A 20,545-nucleotide genomic window follows, 5' to 3' on the forward strand; every position below is an offset into this window, starting at 1 on the left:
CAATTCAAACAGCTAGCCAAACGCATTTGATGTCGACTATATAGTACAGATCTGCACTACAATCTTCCCTGTGCAGTCTATTTCACTGTTCAATTTACACTAAAGGAGTGCGCATCGGGATCGGCATCGAATTCGGCTGAAAACCGTTCGCTGTCCATTCAATTTTGACTAGTCAAAATCACACACAAAATCTCACTGTGTGTACACAGCTTTACACTAATGTGATGGCAATGTTTATGGTAAATGTATTTATTTCACACACACTTTATTTTATATCTTAAGTTACTTTATCATTATAGGCCATGTGGTATATTATTTAAGGAGTTTTCCTCTATTTTTTTCCATATAAGAGACTTGACCTCTTCAATTGTTAGTCATATATTTTTGTAATATCTAAAGCCGCCCATACACAGAGCGATAATTCTGTGCATTTTGAACTAGATTGCATCTAGTTCAAAATGTATGTGATGGGTTAAAGCACTGTGCGTTTTGAACTACATGCAATGCAATCTAGCACGGCCAGCACATACTTTATGTGCTGTGCGATGGGATGCAAGAAGGAAGCGCGCATCGCACCATGTGTGGGCGGCTTTTGTCTAAAAAAATGCTGATCTTTTTGTATAATATTTTTATGCTGGTCTTGCTGGTTACAGCCTGACTGCTATATTTATTCTATTCAGTATTGTATTACATTACTCTATATATATCAACTCCAAGCCGAAGTGGATACTGGGGGTATGACGTGGATAGTGGGGATATTAAGCATTGTGTATTTTTAGGGCTCCAGAGCCACTTACGTGGTTTACGTAGTCAGCATAGTGCTGTATTGGTATTCTGAATACACCACTATGTAAACTACGCAATGGACGCCCTGATAATACACAAGTACCAAAAAAAAAACAATGACTATTTGCTCGCATCTCTATCTTTGTTTATCATGTAATTGCATAATGCATAGAAATTTGTAGTGAAATGAGGCAGATTTTAGATGCATTTTGAAGGGGAAATTAAAACTGTAAGGCCCCATACACACCAGAACGACCAGGATCGTCTAACGATCGGCTACCGATTTGGCGTGCACTTTCCTGGTGCGCTCTCCCGCTGCCGGTAAACGACTAGGGAACGATCATGTTCCCTGGTGCACACGATTAGCTAACGATCCGACATCGGTAACGATGGTCGTACGACCGTCGGATGTGCGGATCGTTAGTAAATCTGCGGTGGGAGTGTCTTTATAAACAAGCCGGATTGGAACGACGGTCCGTACGACGGGAGCACACACAATGTGCTTCAGATGTGCATACAATCAGCACCCGACCTGCGGTCGGATTGGAGATTCTGCTGCAGGAGGCAAAATCTCCAATGCGACACACGACGTGACGGGAGCGCGCATCCCGTCGCAAACGATCCTGATTGTGAGTGAAAAACGAACGATTGACCCACAATGCATGCACAACCGTCGTTACAACGGTCGAAATTAGCCCTAATCGTGAGCTAATCTTTCTGGTGTGTATGGGGCCTAACATGTAGCATTCCATAAGAGCACAGCAGCACCCTGCTGCTACTCAGAACGGAGGTAAAAGCTCCACAACAGCCATCTATAACAATGTACAAAAGAAAAAAAAAGGACCTACAGGAAATGTTAACTTTATTATATATACTATTAATAATTTAAAAAAACAAAAATAAAAAACATAAGGTCTCTACCATATTGAGTCAGCAGTGCTGCTTCTCAGCAAGTAATATGCCTAGATGGATGTAAAATAATCGTGCTGGAACAATGAATACAAGACACTACACAGACAACGAACTAAAAACAGTAGTCAACACAGACAACTGCACATCCTAGATATCAACAAACGTACAAAAACGATACTAAGAAAATGAACCAAAACGATGGTGTACCATTTGGTTACGGATTCCATATAATCCAGTACCAAGTACTAAACAACCACGAACAGATAATTCCAGAACCATGGAATAGCAATATAGGAAGGTGTAGACCTACCCGAAAATATTAGTGATAGAATCCAGGAGGCCTCCTACGGCAGGCTGAGAGAGTCGCTTACTGAAGGGAGAGGGAGTACATGAGTAAGCCAGGTGATAATTAACATCAGCACCCTAAAATATCCCAGCCACCAAAGTCTACAAGCAATACAGTAGGGACAACATTCAGCTACAAGCCAAGCCAAGGTAAAGTGGCATTCATGGAATGGGATGCCCCTGTAAGGAATAGTGTAGGCAGGTGTATTTAGTATGGTGGGTAAGTGGATGCACATGCAGTTAGAGGAGGCGGCGGTGAATGAGCAACGAGTACAAATGAAGTTTTGATGTCCACTTCCAGAATCAAGAAGCTAAAACAGATGTGGTCATTTTGTGATGGAGACCTTACTAGAACATAATTACCTTTAAATTGATAAGTTTACCTTTTTTAAATTATAATTAATTTTGTGTGCATTAATATTTTATAACTTTTGAGACTCTTACAAAAGCAAAAGTCTTGTGCCACGATCTGAAGAACAGCCCAGGACAAGTCAATAATGGATTTTTAAGAGGCCACGGAACACTAGTCTGTTCAAAATAATTGCTCCACATTTTACATAATTAAAGAAACCTGTATTCGCTGTTCTTAGGAACACAAAATAGAAAACAAGAAAAAAGGAAAAAGGAAAAAAAAATTCACAGGGTAGCAAACTCCCATTGCCTAGCAAATGATTTCCCTCCCTACAGTAACCCATAATAGAATATATAATTTGAATCTTTAAATAACTTTGGGAGCGGTGGAATAAGATCTATCTTGTAACAGGACATATGCAGCCTAAAACAGGGTCCTGATAGGTGGAGAAGATGCAAAGAAAAATATATTCTAATGCTGTTTGAGTGAAAGGAGTCCTATTTCCCTAATATTGTATTACAGTCCTAGAACAGAGATTCCCACAGTTCAGATAGGAGGAGATAACATGCATCTACATATATAAAAGGCTAAACACTCCGGACCTTTGAGGTGAAATACCACAAGTGACCACTAGAGGCCACTCTGACCAAATTACTCCTCAACAGAGAGTGAAAGCAAAATAATCTGTTTTAAACTTGCTGTGAAGACAGAATGGAGGTAGGAGCAGATGAGGACTAAGCCCTAAAGGTGCCCATACACTAGTAAGATTTATCTTCAGATCTGGCTGGTTGGAGCAAAAACATGGATATAGATGAGTGACAGTTTGTCAGTTTTCCAGCATTTCCAAGCAAATGGTCAACTGTCATTTGCTCTCATCCATAACCAGGTTTTTGTTCCAACCAGCCAGATCTGAAGATAAATCTGTGTGTGTATGGCCACCTTAAGTGTCTCCTAGTGATGCCCTGCACTACTGAAGCAGAAAGGTGGGGCTCACTGTTTTGAGACCTGGGGATTTTACATTAAGCAAAAGGCATGCTATGGTTTATGGTCTTTTCAATAAGTGGTCTTATTAGAGCTATGGGATCCTATAGAAAATGAAAGTAGTTTGTCCAGGGCTCAATAACATGAATAATAATACATTCGCACCCTGCAGAAATGGACATCTCATTCTCAAGTATTCAAATGATGAAGTAGATCATGGAATAACACAAAGACAATTCAAACTATTTTAAACATTTATGGGAAAAAGTTACAGAACAGTGTACGATGATGCAGCGACTTTTTAGTGTGTCACAAACAGGTCTTTAAATATACACAGGAGACAAGACAAACTTCTCATGCTCTTTACATATTACAGAGTATTATAGGGTAACCCTACAGAAAATAGACATGCAGTGTCTCCCCACTTACTTTGAAAGTCGGCCAATGACTGTAGGTACAGCAGCATCCCCTGGAGGATCAGCATTATCATTTAACACCTCTATATCATCATCCCTGAGGGAGGGGAGAGAACACACCTATGGTAAAGTGACCAATGCAAATCATAGCTGTTTCCTTTTTAAGATGATCTCCCCAGGAGAAGCCCAGAGTGGAGACACCGCTTACCACTTGGGGGCAGAGCCAGGCTGTTGTGCCACCATGCCTTACATAGATACATATATATTATTATTTTTACCTGTAAATGACTAGTCACACCTATAGCCCCTATGAAAGCATCTAGTAAATAGCAAAAACCATTCCATAGCAACCTATCTAACATGGGAAAGATGGGCCATTTACCAGCTATGTGTACCTAAGATAGGTCTTGTGCTGGATAGATAAACTCCATGTTGTTCCCTGAGGACCATTTCTGAGAATGTGATCATACTCACTGTTCCACAGACAGAGGTTCCTTAGCAGCTTCAGCCAGCTCTTTCTGCAGCCGGGCCTGTCTTCTCCTGAAAGAGAATATACAGTAAAGGTAAGTTTTGGGGCTTTGTAAAATAAAAACTGTTGCCCATTATTATATTATGTATGGTGGCTGCACACTTTATAAATAGTCAAAATTGAGAATTGCTGGAAGTGGTAATACAAACACTATACCAGGGCTACAATGACTACTCAAGTCCAATCCTGTGGGGCAGATTTACTTTGTTTATAAAAATAAAAAAGTGGCATTTCCCATAGCAAACATTACTTTATTTCAGTCTATAATTTTGTAGAATGTATCGGATTGCTCGATATAGGTAACATCACTTGTCTGTTTTTTAAAAGCTTTACCAAATCTACCCAAAGTAATAAAACAGAACTAAAAATTTTAATTTTTTGGGTGCTGGCAACGCATCGATCCAATAATGTAAACAGCTGAATTTTACAGTGGACCTTCTTCTCCTGTATGTATTTTCCACTGGAAATGCCCTTTTTGGATTTTTATTTTTAATTCTTCATACATGTAAACTTTTATATAGACTGTGTTAACCCTCCACAATCCAGGGAATGTAATCTTACTTTTAAATTGATAATTACAATTTTTTATTTTATTTATTACAAACTACAAACACTGGATTTTGAGAAATAAAATTATCCTGTGAAGCGATTCAGTGAATGGGAAAAGAAACCATAATATGCTTTACAAATTTTCCACTAGAGCGCGAGTTGGGTACGCACATAACCCTGTTTTGATCAAAGAAACAGTTATGTCTTTTTCACCCAGTTTTATTTTAAGAAAGGTACACACTTTACAATTTTGCTGTTCTTATAGGAGGTGGAAGCTCATTCTCTGAAGTTTAAAGAAACCCGGATATGCACAAATCTTGCAGCGTCTAAAATAAGTCATGGTACGCCCGGTCATCACTTTGTCCCCCTCCTTTCACATGGTGTTGTCAATGTCTATGTATACAGTCCTTTACACACAAAATGGTCACTTTTTCTCTGTAAAACAATACCCTGAGCCGGACACCTCTCAAATTGCTTTGTCAAAATTGGTTCAGAACCCATAAAGAAACTTTGATATGAATAAAAACCTCCTATCATATTGCGAGTTGGGTACACGCATTGTTCTGATCATATTTAAAGGAACCGATATATGTTACTTCTACTCCCTGTGGAGTTTAAAAGAAACCTTTATATGCACATATCAAGCAGTATCAATTGAGAGTCAGGGTACGCCCCATCACCACCTATTCTTTTCACTGCATATTTTGCCACCTAAGCCTCTCAATAGTACAACATAAAAGAGTTTTCTTTTTTCTTCAATTCTAAAATCATCCTTCCGAGTGTGGTAACCTACAACAAACTATATACGGAGGGGGCATTAGGAGTTCATTGAAGTTTATGAAAAACCACTACAGGCTTGTCATAAACATCAGAAGTTGTAAGAAATATAGAAACAGAGGAGTTTTACAACACCATAGAGTGAGAGTTTGGTATGCATCCTTCCCCACTGTCATAGCACAGAGAATATTTGGTACTTATGTATTATCTGGACTCCCATGTTAAATGCACCCCATTTTTTCATACCCCTACTATCCAACTACGCATGGAGTTGATTTTATATAGTGTGGCGAGCGCAGCGAGCCACCGTGCCCGAAGCGTGGCGAGCCCCGCGAGGGGACGCGGTCTCATAAGAAAAACGGAAGCCCAGATATTACATAAGTACCGAATATTTTTATTATTTTAAAGATAATTTTTCACATTGGTCTGTTTTTACTTTTCACATGGTGAAAGTGAATTTGTCAAAATAGGTGTGAAAATTACCAAATAAACATTTTTATTCACAATAATGACCTGTAAGGTTTACCTTATATAGGAAATAATATCTTTGTTAAAAAAAAATAATAATAATCTATTTGAATCTATATAACAAATGTGAGCAACACTGTCATTTTTAGCCAATATTTTGTACATGGCTCACAGATGTTGGTACTCATAGGGTTAATAAAGCACATTGACATCTTGAAGCGGATCCCGCTACTTAACTTGAAAACATCCAAAACACCTATATCCGGATTAAGGGGCATATTTAATATATATATATATATATATATATATATATATATATATACACACCTTTATATTTACATTTGCGCCTTGATGTATGTAGGGGTCATTTTTTCTTGTTGGGTTAGAATATGCTTGAAAATGTTGTGACATTTTAGAAAACAGACTGCGCAATTTAGGTTGGAAAACCCTATATCCGTTCTTGTTGTGCAAGGGACAGTTGGCTGATGTTGAAATATGCAAAGTATAAACATTTTTAAAGAACAGTTAAATTGCTGAACAATGCCTGATATTAGGCATATTTATCTTAACAATTACATATTATTATTTACCATCTCACCATGGCTAACAATAAGAAATAAAAAAAACACCTCTTAAAGCTATGTGTGCTTCAGCTTATTTAGAGAAGGACAGAATTGGATACATTGGAGGACAGCAATGTATGTGAAGAACAGTACACAGGAAATACTACTTTAATACAAAATATTGAAGAAAACACAAGAAACTATGTGGATAACAATAAAATTGGGGAAACAAGGACATCATTTGCACTGGGATGATCTACAGACAGGCCATCACCAGAACGGCTTTAAAAAAGGGGAGGTTATAATCATTGAAGACATTAATTTATCTGATAAGTTAGGAGGTATCTGTTCCTATCATCTATATAAAGTATAGGTCTAGTGTCCGAGTCGCTGAAACACTGCCATCTGCTGGCAGAGAGTGAAACTACATCTTTCTCACACATGCTAAAACACAGTAGTAGCAGACTAGCTTTCGAGCGGGTTTACTAGTAGGATTGTAACCCTCCCTAACTCCAAGTCTGTCTGTTTTTACCCAGTTTGTTCTATCACCATCTACAATTTTAAAGTGCAACGGAATTTGCTGCACTACATAAGAAACTGTAAATAATTAAAGAAAATTCAAGTTCTACAAAGTGGCATCCTTCTAAATTCCTTGCAAAGAGCAACCCTCAAGCAACTGTCGAGAGCCCACTCGCAAATATTCTATTTTAGACTTCATAATCACCAACTAACAGAATAAATCAGACCAAAATGTGGGTGAGAACCTAGGAAGCAGTGATCATCAAGCAGTATGGCTTAGTATAAAGACAGGGACCAACTCATGCCACACAAAAACAAGTGTTACGAAGTGTAAACACTGTGCGATTCTGACTAACGTTCTATTAAATGTTGACTATATAGGAAAAAAAATAAATAAATAAAAAAAAAACGAACGGTTTTGTGCCGCATTCGATCCCGATGCATGCTCCCGTTTAGTGGAAATCAAATAGAAAAATAGACTGTGCAGGCAAGACTATATAGTACAGATCTTTACCATATAGTCAAAATTGAATGCATTTTGCTTGCCGTGTGACTCTCCACATTTGATCCCGATTGAATCAGGATCGACATGCAAGGCAATAGCAGAGTGTACACGCCTTTAGATTTTAGGAAGGTTGATTTTACAGAGATGAGGATAGGTGTTAATACCTCACTGGCAGATTGGAAGTCATGCGCGAGAGGTGGGAAAAAAAATAAAATAGAAAGTGCAATGCAACAGACCTTTGTAAGAAAAGTTATGAAAAGCACCAGCAAAAAGGAAGCCTATATGGAGGAGAAAATGACGTAAGGAGAAAAACAAATGGAGATATAATTAGACTTAAGAGAGTGCGATTCTGGTCCAGGGGAGACAGGGCAATAGCATTTAAATAATTATTTTTGCTCAGAGGGAAAGGGTCCATAGTTAAGTTGCAAGGACGTTCTTAAAACTGAAATAGAAACAAGTACATTTAACAGTAGAAGGTCCTAATAGAACTCTCAAAACTGAAAGTGGAGAAATCAACAGGGCCAGAAGGGACAGATCCAAGGGTACTTTAACCCTTTCAAGTCCAACATCTAGGTTCAACAGCCCGAGCGCTAGTAACAGATCCAATGGTGAGCTACTTTAAATAAAGAACATTATCATTGTACAATATAGACCATTTTTAATAAAACAAAAATTACAATTTAAAAAATAGAATGTTTCAATTGCAAAAGAAAAAAAAAATTGGACTGCAAAGTGTTAAAAGGTGTGCTGGAAACACCATATACAGAAATTTTCAATCAGTCACTAGCTACAGGCGCAATTACAGAGGACTGAAAGAGCAAATGTAATACCACTGCAAAGTGGAAGCAAGGAAGAGGCAAAACTACCGAACAGCAAACTTTAAAAAAAACAGTAGCACAGAAAATAAATTGCAACACTATTAAGAGAAAGTTTCTCTAAAACAGCAATTTACAGGATATTAAAAAACATGGATTTACATGGGAAAGATCATGCCAAACAAATCTTATGGACTTCGACTGGGTGACCTAAGTAGTCATTTAATGTAAAATGCAAAATCATGCACTTAAAAAATGGAAAAATACCCATTTCATTACACATTTGGATGACAAAACTGGTGGATAAAGTATCCGAATGCCAGAAATACACTAGGGTCCTGTAAATGTGCAAAGTAAATGCAAAAAAAAACCCCAGCTAGTTATTATTAGGCCTCTTCAAACTGAAATGAAAGGCTGGTCAAAAAAAAAGACAACAGACTCATTTTGCCAGTGTTACAGTGTGCTCTATAATGGAGCTTCTAGGAGGCACTGTTGCAGACATGTGTTACGCTTTCTGGGGATTATTTAGATATGGATGATTAGGCAACGCCACCTCATTGTACACAGCGTCTGAGCTAAAATGATGTCAATATAAAATTTTTTTAAAAAAGGGGACTCCCACTACATGCTACGGTGATTCACTGCAGCATTCTAACATGCAGCATCCTATCAACTGTGTGAACATTGGACATATGAGTAGCCTTCATCATAAATAGAGGCAGAACGCCATACTCCTTTACATATATAGGCCTCAAAAGTAGTCATTGACTGGTCCAGTGAGAGAGTGACCTCATTTGTTTCTTATTTGGATTAGTGTAACTGTTATATGCAGACATCTTGCTGGCTGACATACAAGCCATGTGATCATTCAAAATGTGCTGTGACCAGTTTCAGGCCACATGACAGCGCAGCAGGACTACTGTATAGTAAATGTATCTTCCTGGTCATACTGTAACGGTCACACAAAAAAAAAAAATTAACCCATATTTCGGTTTCTTAAAAAAACATGCTATAAAGCTTTACAGAATTGTGACAAAATAAAGAAACCATAGTATATTAATCATATTATACCATTGCAAATATCACTTAATATAGATTAGATACATACATACTAGTATTTGCAAAACTATATAAACTTTTTTACAGAATTTATCCTTAGGATTTAAGGAGTGCTCTCTCATTCTAGCAATCTTACTGGAATGCTGTTTATTCTGCCATTAAACTTCAGTAGGTGGCTCGTGCGCCAAGACTCAGAGTTGTACGCAAGTTTGTTTTTGCAACTTTGAGGAACTACAGGTGAGTCATATGCATCTCAGCTGCATCGTCACATGAATAAATGTACCTGCACAGTAATTGAGAATTAGCATCATGGGTGTGTACAGTAACAGATTACACAAAGGTGAGCATACACAGAGCTCAGCCGGACTTCAAACGGTTCTCTTGCACCAGGTACATGAGTGGTTTAAATGCGCACCACTAGAGATGACAGCTATTTTCACAAGCAGATGGATAGAGGTGCCACTGTATATATGTATTCAACTCTGATCACAGACCAAATATTTTCATTTCTTTCTGAACACCCATGAATCAGAACCAAAAGTACTATCTAGGCTTATTATGGTAGATTGTAAGGAGTGACAATAAAATAAAAGCTTACTTGCAGTCCTTCTCATTTTCAGCATTTAGCTTATTGGCTTCCTGAGCTTTCTCTGCCATCCAGCGAGTCACCAGCTCCAGGTTATCCTCTGTCGTTTTCCGCAGCTTCCCTTCTAGAGCGTTAAAAGTGATCTGAAGGGCGTCGTACTCGTCTTTCAATGTCTGGTTTGTGCGCTCAAGCTCCTGTAGTTTATTCCGCAAGTCCTGGCATTCGATCTCAAGCTCAGTGATGGTGCGCCGGTATTCCTCTATCCTGCAAAAGGACAAAACGCAACAGGGGCTTCGCTTGAGAAACTGGCATGAGGCTATAAATATGTAGGTCAAATTATAGTCCGTGTTCTAGGCTACCATTAAAATGTTAAACAAAACAGAGGGAAGAGATATTCTTACAATACTTGTTGTTGCTTTCCCCTATTGTAGAAGGGTCAACAACAAAAGTTGTTACGGAACATTTTTACTCACGTTGCCTTGTTGGTCTGGATTTCTTTGTCCTTTTGCTGCATCTGGTTGTTCAGTTCTATCACTGTTTGAGCAAGCTGGGGGGGAGGGAGATAGAGATTTACTGACAGCCCAGATAAAATGGATTGAAAAGAGTAACCAAAATGGGAATCTTCCCTGGAGCTACAGAGAACTATTACAGCATCAATTTGTGTTGAACTTCCCTGGAGCTACAGAGAACTATTACAGCATCAATTTGTGTTGAACGTACTACAGTAGCTAAAAACAGAACAGTGTCAGAAAGTTATGATTATTTATTCAATAAAACGCCATAGTTAAATAAATGCTGTATTCACGGCTAGCCATAGAACACACTCATACACAATCTTTCAGCCCAACATTGAATTAATCCAATTCACTCACACAGCAATTATTAAACTCTTGCTAGCTTGAATAGTATGGTTCCAGGATAGGAACGAGTTACCTCGCCACGTTTTTTATGGAGCTCCGTTAACTCCTCCTGGTGTTTTATTCTCATCTGAGCCATGTCCTGTAGAATTGCCTCATTTCGCATTCCATCTGGTCCTGGGCTTGAGTGGGGGGAAAAGAAATTCTATAAGTCCATAGTTGTATATTTTTAAAGAGGGACATATATATTAAAAAAATAGATTTGTTTTGCCATTCTGAAAGCAAAATAAAAATTGAAAGAGCAGAAATGATGAAATTACAGAAACGCTGATTTTTTTTGGCTGTACAGTAACAAAAAGGTAGAAATGTTGACAACAGTATTTTGGTATTTATTCCAGAGGGGACACTGGAATACCTTACAGAAGGTATAAACTGGGAGCTGGCATCTTTAAAATTTTTAGTAGTATGTCTGCTCCTTCCCCTCTATACCCCTAACCAAGTCTTAGAAAACCATGCCGGAGGAGAGCTGGAAAAAATAAGGGAGAGAGAGACACAGACATCATATGTAAAAAAAAAGAGAAACAGATACTGAAAAACTGAACAACCAGATACACCTGAATTTCTTACCTAAACAGGAAGAACAGCGGGAACAGGTGTCCAGTTTCCCCTGTGGAATCGGAAAAAATTGATTTTCCCCTTGATTCAGCAGGGGATACTGAAATAGACCTTACAGTGAGGACATCACAGCGCTCCCATTACGGGCAGGAGAGTGCTGAGAACACTAACACAGCACAACCAAACTGAGAATCAGAGGCTCTAAAATGTATCAAATCTGTAAATAGGAATAAGAGTATTTTGGTCAAAGAAAACCATATACAGCTGACCAAGAAGGGCTTACCAAACACGTTGAGTGTGCCGTAATGTATGTTCTGGAAGCACCCTAGATGAGGCAAGATATGCCTGTGGAATCCCGTAATGGATCCATCTTGCAAGCGTCTGTTTTGACGCAGGCCATCCAGGACAGGCAACATCATAATGAATAAAACAAAACATCCGGCTTCCTCAGCGAAGCAGTCCTATCAACATAGATTTGAAGGGCTCAACCCACATCCAGGGATCTGGATGCTGGAGATGTAGATGCCTCCTGATGGTGCTGAAATAATCATCACCATAGGAAGGTTGGTTCAAGTGAAAACCTGAGACAACCTTTGGAAGGAAAGTCATGCACGACCAAAGCTCAGCACTATCCGCATGTAATACCAAATAGGGGCTCTCTCTTGATGCCCTCCTTAACTCTGATACTCTTCTGGTAGAAGAGAGTGCTAGCAGAACTACAACCTTCCCGGACAAAAAAATTGAGGTCTTCCATCTCCAAAGGCTCAAATATAGACAATTGCTAGAAGAAAAGAACAAGCTACAAGTCCCAGGGAGCCATGGGCGGAAAAAAGGCTGTTACAATTGTACCTCCCTTTTAAAAAATGTCTGCACATCTCATAAAAATGCCAGCTTCTTGTTGAAAAATACAGACAACCCAGAGACCTGTACCTTTAAGGAACCAAATCACAGACACGCCTGCCTGAAGAAAAGAAGTATTCTTGAACAAGAGGGGAGATACCTCCAGACATTCGCACCAAGCAATGTAGGCTTCCCATATGAAGTGCTAGTGTTTAGCGGAAACTTCCTTGCGAGCACTAAGCATGGTAGGGATAACATCCAAAGGAATTCCCCTTAATTTCAGAAGGGCTCGTTCAACAACCATGCTGTTAAACATTGCCACTTTAAAGTCCAGAAAGACAAAAGGACGGTGATGCAACCGATCCATGGCTCATCCAGCAGAAGCCACCGAAGGTTTGAATACCAGGCACAGCGAGGCCAATCTGGAGCCACTAGACTCCAGATTGACTCTCTTTATGCATTGCATAAGACAAGCTAGAAGAGATATTGGCATTAACTGAAAATACCAGGGAAATCACCTGCACATCTACTACGATCGCCTTTTGGATCTCTTGTTCTTGCGCACCACCTAGGTAACAAAGTTTGAGCGGCTTTCAGCTCAAAGCAGCCCAGTGTGTACAGCCCGGCCCAGCTTTGTGGACAGCTGTGCATAGTGCCGCACTATGCAAAGCTGTACGCCTCCTGCTGATAGTGCCTGGCAGGGGGGGAAAGCTTCTCAGTGTGTATGCATTGAGCGGCATCCCCCCCCGCCCCAGTGATGACAGCGGTCATCGCTCTCCAGAAACTCTGTGCATAATTACAGTGTGTATGGACCTTTAGGTAGTCTGCTTCCCAATTTTCCACTCCTGGGATGAATATTGCTGACCAAGCCTCAGCGTGTTCCTCTGCCCAAATCAGGATCCAGCTTGCCTATAGCATTGCTGTGTGGCTTTTGGTGCCTTCCTGGTGCGAGCGTATGCCACAGTGTCTGACTGCACTCTTAACGGTGTGACTCCGCAAAACCCAGTGAGCCAAGATTTTTATCGGTAGGTTTGATTGAAAAGGACCTGATACTGGGTGCCACAGGTCAGTACTCCCCAATCTCGCAGAGTTACGTCAGTAGTGAGGAGAGTCCAATCCCACACTCGAACAGGTGCGAAGAAACAAGCCACCAAAAAGGAGAGACATTCATGGTTTTGGTGCAAGAGAAGGAAGAGGTGGGAAGCTGACCACTGTGACAAAGGGTCTGATTCTGGTTGACGCGCAAAGCTGCAAAATTTGCAGGTCCTCTAAACGCCGCCTGCACGAATGCTGCTCCCTCCTCACACAATGATTTCCACGCACGCATGCAAATTCATGTTTAGCATAATCATCTATTTGCAGCCTTGCGGGAGCAAAATCATTTGATGGTCGGTGATTTTGCAAGTGCTCAAAGATGTAATACACCTCTTTGATGTCTTACATCTGCGAGCGCCCTGTGTAGGAAGCGGGTGAGCAGCTGACATCCATCACAGACGAACTTGTGATGAAAATACTGGGCGTTCCCATGGGTGTGACGACAGCCCACCACCCCACACCCGCACTGCTGTGTGCGAGCGGCCTGCAAATAATACCTATATGCATGAGCAGTCTCTAAAAAACACCCCCCTGTGCGACCGTGCAGGGGAGCAATTCAACTAGAATCACCCCCAAAAGGTCTAGCTCAAAAGGCCTGGAGTGAAAACGGATGTAAGGTACTGCCTCAAAGGCCGCCACCATCCGACCCAGTTGAACAAGCATACCAACATCTTCTTGTGGCGGAGGACCAACCGGACCAACTCCTGAAGGGCAGACACTTACTCCTCAGGAAGAAAAATCCATTGCTTTCTGGTATCCATTATCATGCCTAGAAACAGAAGACTCTCTGCTGGCTGTAAGTGAGACTTTGGAAAATTTAGAATCCAACCATGTCTGACTAACCGATTCTGAGTGACTTCTATGTCCCAAAGCTATTGTTCCCTTGATGGAGCTTTTAATAAAAGGTCATTGAGATAAGGGATTACAGTAAACCCCTGCGGATGCAGAAGGGTCATCATAACCGCCATGACCCTTGTAAAGACCCTGAGCACGGATGACAGCTCAAAGGGCAGAACTGATAATCACGTTCCTTTAAAGTGAATCTGAGATACATTTGAAGGGGCATCTATTTTGCATTAGAAATTCATCATGTTCCAGACCCACAATCACAGAACAAAGTGAACTTGAACTTTCTTAAATATGGGTTGAGATCTTTCAAGTTCAGAATTGGTCTCACTGAACCGTGTGGCTTCGGTACCACGAAGAAAGTGGAATAAAACCCCTTTATTTGTTGACATGCCAGGACAGGAACCAGCACAACCGCTAGAAGCATTTTCTGATATGCCTATCATATGAAGCTGGCAAACCAGTCGTAAAAACCTTGGGGTCAAATGAAAACAGAAGTCTAGTTTGTACCCATGATTGATTAGATCGCTCACCCAAGTGTCGTGGCAGGTTTCTATCCAGACCTCACGAAAAACTTGCAGGTGTGCTCCCATCTTGGGATCCCCAAGGTGAGAAGGGAAACTGTCATGCACTGGGCTTTAGATTGGGTTTCGGCTCCTGACGGAAGGCAGTTGTGCTGGCTCTGCTACATGATGTATGATTCTACAATTTGTGCCTAAGCCTGGATGGATATCTTTAAAATCTATACTGTGAATGTAGGGAATACACTATAAAAATCTGTTGATCAGTATGGAAGGTGTAATGGTTAGCATTACTGCCTCACAGCGCTGAGGTCATGGGTTTGATTCCCACCATGGCCCTAACTGTGCAGAGTTTGTATCTTCTCCCCGTGCAGAGTTTGTATCTTCTCCCCGTGTTTATGTGGGTTTCATCCCATAACAAAAAAAAAAAAAGGAGTTAAGTTAATTGGCTCCCAACAAAAATGAACCCTAGAATGTGTGTGCGCGTGCATGTACATATGGTTGGGCATATAGGCCCTTATTCTGGTTCACTCGCAAAGACAAATTCCTTCTCAAATGGACAAAACCATGTGCACTGCAGATGGGGCAGATGTAACATGTGCAGAAAGTTAGATTTGGCTGAGTTATTTTGTTTCTGTGCAGGGTAAATACTGGCTGCTTTATGCTTTAACCGCAATATAGATTTCACTTTAAAGTAAAACCCCACCCAAATCTAATTCTCTCTGCACAAGTTACATCTGCCCCAACTGCAGTGCACATGGTTTTGTCCATTTCAGAAGGAATTTGCCTTTGCGAGTGAACCAGAATAATGACCATAGATTGTAAGATCCACTGGGGCAGAGACAAATGTGAACGTTCAAATATTCTCTGTAAAGCGCTGCGGAATGTGGGTGTATATGTGTAAATGGTTCATACTGATCCAGCAGCACTACCATAGTCAAACTGACCGTGTCACATCAGATGACAGAGGATGGCTTATGGCTCCTTTTGAGCTGTTCATACAATTCTGGATAAAAGTTAAAACAAGTGGCAGGACTCCCATTCATCTAAGAAAGTAACCTTCAAAAGCAACAATGCCAGGCTGGGATTTCCCTGACTTGCCTGCATCTGGTAAAGGTGCCCACACACTAGAAAGATCCGCGATCGTAAGATGTGCGCATAAATTAGCCTTGATATCTTTTGCCCCTCCTGGACAAGAGATTTCAGGCAAGCGCACATCTTTACCAAAGATTTTTCTTAAGATCCCGTGTGCGTTCCTATGGATCTTTAGTTAAATCTTCTGATCTTTCGTGCAGCACATAAGAGCAGAAGATTCAGCTAAAGATCCACGGGAGCGCGCATCGGACGATTTTTGACCGATTATCGGTAAACATCGGACGATATATTGGCCGATTTATCGGAAATCAATCGGCCCAAAAATCGTTCTAGTGTGTGGGCACCTTAAGACAAGTCAGAAACACCCAACAATCACTGAGATGTTATTTTTTTTTTTTTTTTTTAAAGTAGCCCTTACAATAGCTTTGTACAGCAGCTTTAGTGTTTAGTCTGGAAAGTGTTCACCTGTGATGGTCATGCTGGTCCAATATAGACCACTGACTTTTTTTTGTTACATTAAAACCGGCTTTGTAAACATGAAAACTAATTTTTACATTTGAGTGTTGTTGTTTTTTTATAAATATTCTAATGTCCCAGTGGAAAATAAATAAATAAAATGGAGTATAGGCACACACATTATATAGATATATATTTTCCCTGGGCTACCTGAGGTCATGGCGGCTCTGCTGATCATACTTATCCACCTGCAGTTTATCAGCCAAAACGGACTGAAAGTCGGACTTCTCAAGTAACCGGTTATCTGTTGAGAGAATACAAACTCAATTAGCAGGAGAGAAAACATCTCTGCCTCAGGGATCATCGGAGCACAGCTGACAACTCTGTGTCCTTGACCCAAGATCATCTACATGTTCATTCCCCAGAGAAGTCAATAGCTGCCACTGCAATCACAGACATCGTTTGATTAACTGTTTAGCTGCTCATGTTGTTACTGTAGTTAGGTTACAGTACTTTACAATCAAACGAGAGGAACACAAATTTTGTCAGTTTTTACAATATATTGAGAAAAGTAAAGGTAAAGGTGTGGAAAAACATAATGAATTGGAGGTGAACTACAGTAGGAGTCTCCTCTGTGGTTCATTGGTAGTTATCTGGCTGATCTCCAACTGCTCATAAGACTTCCCTGAGAAAAGACCATTTCCATAGTTGAGGGGTCTGATCGCTGAGAAACAGCTTACCAGATTTCTACCACCAAAAAAAAAACACAATACATACTACTATGGCTACAATCAGAGAACCTTTAATGGCCCCTGCAGGACTAGGCAGGCCAATAGCACATCATTAGTTGTATGTTTTTGCCACAGCAGGTAATTTCAGAATGACGGCAATTTTTTACAAATTCTGTTTTTGCCCTCCCATTGAAACATCCCTGAGGTTTATAGACACCCTGGACTAGTTCCAAACAGGTAATCTCGAGTACACATCCTGAACAGGACAGCTACAGTGTAACGTTTTCTTATTTTTCAACAACAACAAATCAGTAGATTATATTTAACCCCAATCATCATAAACAAACTTTACCCCCAACTCCACTGTGCTTTAGGGTGGGGGGAGACCCCTTTGATACTGACAGCAATAACAGGGATTATTGCACATGCACCCAGGTTTTCGCTCAGTGTCAAAGGTTCCAGTTGAAAAAAGACCAGATTGAGCGACCTGGCATTTCAACAGTGTTCAATACAGGATCACAGGTTGTGATGCAGTGTGAACAGGTAACCCAGGACCAGTTTACAACATAGGAAAGCTGGCGCTTGGAGACCGCACAAAACAACTTTCCAGGAATGAAGAAACTGAGGCAAAGCCATTCACTACACATGCGTAACTGGGAAAACACCACACCACCTGTCGGCAAACCCACTGCGATTAGATACGCCCCTACAGAAAGTCTCCTTTTCATTTGGGCACACCTTCTGTGAAATCAAACTGTCCACTATGGGCTATTTCACATGCTCCGACTCTTGCCGGACGGCAAAAACCTGCACGGCCAGGAAGCCGTGCCGCACACAGTAGTTTACAATGAAGGGGATGGCCACAGCCCAGCAGCCGTCCCTTCCAGTGGTGGGATCCGGCTGCAACCGGACGGCCAGGCCGTGGCCATCCCGTGTGAATGAACACAATTGTGTCCATTATTAACTACAGTGTGCGGCATGGCCTTCCGCTGTGCGGGATTTCGCAGTCCGGTAGGAGCCGGAGCATGTGAAATAGCCCTCAGGCCGGTTTCACACACTCCGGCTCCTGCCGGACGGCGAAATCCCGCACGGCCAGGGAGCCGTGCCGCACACATTAGTTGTGAATGGACACTATTGTGTCCATTCACACGGGACGGCCAAGGCCCGGCCGCACGGCTGCAGCCGGATCCCGCCACTGGAAGGGACTGCTGCTGGGCTGTGGCCATCCCCTCCATGATAATCTACTGTGTGCGGCACGGCTCCCTGGCCGTGCGGGATTTCACCGTCCGGCAGGAGCCGGAGTGTGTGAAACCGGCCTTAGGAAGGAACACTGATTGACAATTAATTGCCCATGCTGTTGTGCAAATGGAATAGACAACAGGTGAAATTATAGGCAATTCGCAAGACACCCCCCATATGCTGGTGCGGTTGGCCCTGGGTTCCTCCTAATGCAAGACAATGCTAGAACTTATGTGGCTGGAGTGTGTCAGCAGTTCCTGCAAGACGAAGGCATTGATGCTATGGACTGGCCCACCCGTTCCCCAGACCTGAATCCAATTGAGCACATCTGTGACATCATGTCTCGCTCCATGCACCACAGACTGTCCAGGAGTTGGCGGATGCTTTAGTCCAGGTCTGGGAGGAGATTACTCAGAGACCATCCGCCACCTCATCAGGGGCATTCCCAGGCGTTGTAGGGAAGTCATACAGGCATGTGGAGGCCACACACACTACTGAGCCTCATTTTTACTTGTTTTAAAGGACATTACATCAAAGTTGGATCAGCCTGTAGTGTGTTTTTCCACTTTCATTTTGAGTGTGACTCCAGATCCAGACCTCCATGGGTTAATAAATTTGATTTCCATTGATAATTTGTGTGATTTTGTTGTCAGTACATTCAACTATGTAAAGAACAAAGTATTTAATAAGAATATTTCATTCAGATCTAGGATGTGTTAGGTTCGTGTTCCCTTTATTTTTTTAGATAGATAGATATGCAAATTGAGTGGGACAGTTATAGGACTCCTTATTGACGTATGGCCATCGTCTCACCGCAATGGAATACATAGCAATTCAGACACTCAGCCTTTGGGTTGAATAGCAGGGCCTCATCTGATTTGATCCATTAACCAGTATATTTCACTAAATAAGAGTAGTTTAACACCCACTATTGCAGAACACACCTTTAAACCAGGTGGTCTGTGTCTTCATGATCAATGCGTAATCGAATACAAAGGGTTTATCACTGGCCATGCAGAATATGGTTTCATGGAAAAAAATATTTTACTATATATACACACACACACACACACAACATAATGAAGTGACATATGATAATTACATTGTAGGATAAGATCCTCAAAAGCCTGGCTCTGCTCTCGATCTCTTCTCCTCAGCTCTTTGGAGATGTGAAGTTTCCAGCTGGGTAATCCACCAGTCCTACAGCTGGATGCCATAATGGTGTACAGACTTCTTTCTGGCTTCAGCCACACATGGTCGAGTCAGGTCTGCCAATGATGTGCCACATTCCCCGACCTGAGAGTGGGCATGGAAAGGTTCACTTTAAACTACGCCCCTATCTCTGTATTAACACAAATATATAGACTACACCTCTAAGTATACACAACAATACAGATTAACACATATGACCTGCCACTGGAGAACACTATGCAGGCCTGCTCTGAGGTAGGTTACGGTTGGTTGACCGTTATTAGGTCGACGCCACTAGGTTGAAATACTTAAAGGTCGACATGGGACAAGGTCGACATGGGGTTTTTCACTGTTTATTGAGCCATGTGCCGACAAGCGGGTAAAAAAACAGTCCCATGTCGACCTTTCAGTATGTACACCTAGTGGTGTCAACCTAATAACTGTCAACCAACCGTAACCCACCTCAGAGTGACTGTCGACCATATGATCCACACCCACCACGGTCACTGCACCATTACATGCATCTCCCTCTGTCACAGCACCCCAGAAATGTACACCGTGCTCTTGGTTCACTTTCAGTTTTCACTTCTCCGAATCCTTCTAGACTGATACCTATATCAATTGGGATTACCGCAAGGCTCAGTCCAAGGTCTCTGCTTTTCTTAATCTAGACCACATCTCTATGCAAACTAATCAGCTATTTTGAATGTCAGTATTGGTCCACATGAATGAATGCACTTCTACCATTTCCTCTTGGACGTCATCTCATCAACTCAAACTAATATTTTAAAACAAAATTAACGGTACTTGTTTCCTAGCATGGCCACAATCGCGGGCATCGTGTACCTTTAAGTTAAGGTACACGATGCCCGCGATGGACCCGATTTCCTTTGAAAT

The 20,545-nt window shown here is 41.3% G+C and overlaps 1 protein-coding gene across 6 annotated transcripts in view; it reads right to left on the minus strand.

Moving 5' to 3' along the window:
* LOC146064527 (autophagy-related protein 16-like) overlaps positions 1-20,545 on the minus strand; it is a 48,582-nt gene that overhangs the window by 22,381 nt on the left and 5,656 nt on the right. For 4 of the 6 annotated variants that reach the window (XM_083178107.1, XM_083178109.1, XM_083178106.1 and 1 more), the window contains exons 2-9: positions 19,560-19,753; positions 16,698-16,791; positions 11,096-11,201; positions 10,636-10,709; positions 10,175-10,426; positions 4,267-4,332; positions 3,806-3,889; positions 2,009-2,068 (exon numbers count right to left, since the gene is read on the minus strand). In XM_083178107.1, the coding sequence (XP_083034233.1) occupies positions 2,009-2,068; positions 3,806-3,889; positions 4,267-4,332; positions 10,175-10,426; positions 10,636-10,709; positions 11,096-11,201; positions 16,698-16,791; positions 19,560-19,674 (851 nt within the window). In that variant the 5' untranslated portion in view covers positions 19,675-19,753. The remainder of the gene's footprint in view (positions 1-2,008; positions 2,069-3,805; positions 3,890-4,266; positions 4,333-10,174; positions 10,427-10,635; positions 10,710-11,095; positions 11,202-16,697; positions 16,792-19,559; positions 19,754-20,545) is intronic. The other 2 variants (XM_083178110.1, XM_083178111.1) reach the window with 1 other exon arrangement.

This window comes from Crinia signifera, chromosome 3 (genome assembly GCF_055691185.1).
Source record: "Crinia signifera chromosome 3, ASM5569118v1, whole genome shotgun sequence".
In the NCBI taxonomy this organism is placed as follows: domain Eukaryota; kingdom Metazoa; phylum Chordata; class Amphibia; order Anura; family Myobatrachidae; genus Crinia; species Crinia signifera.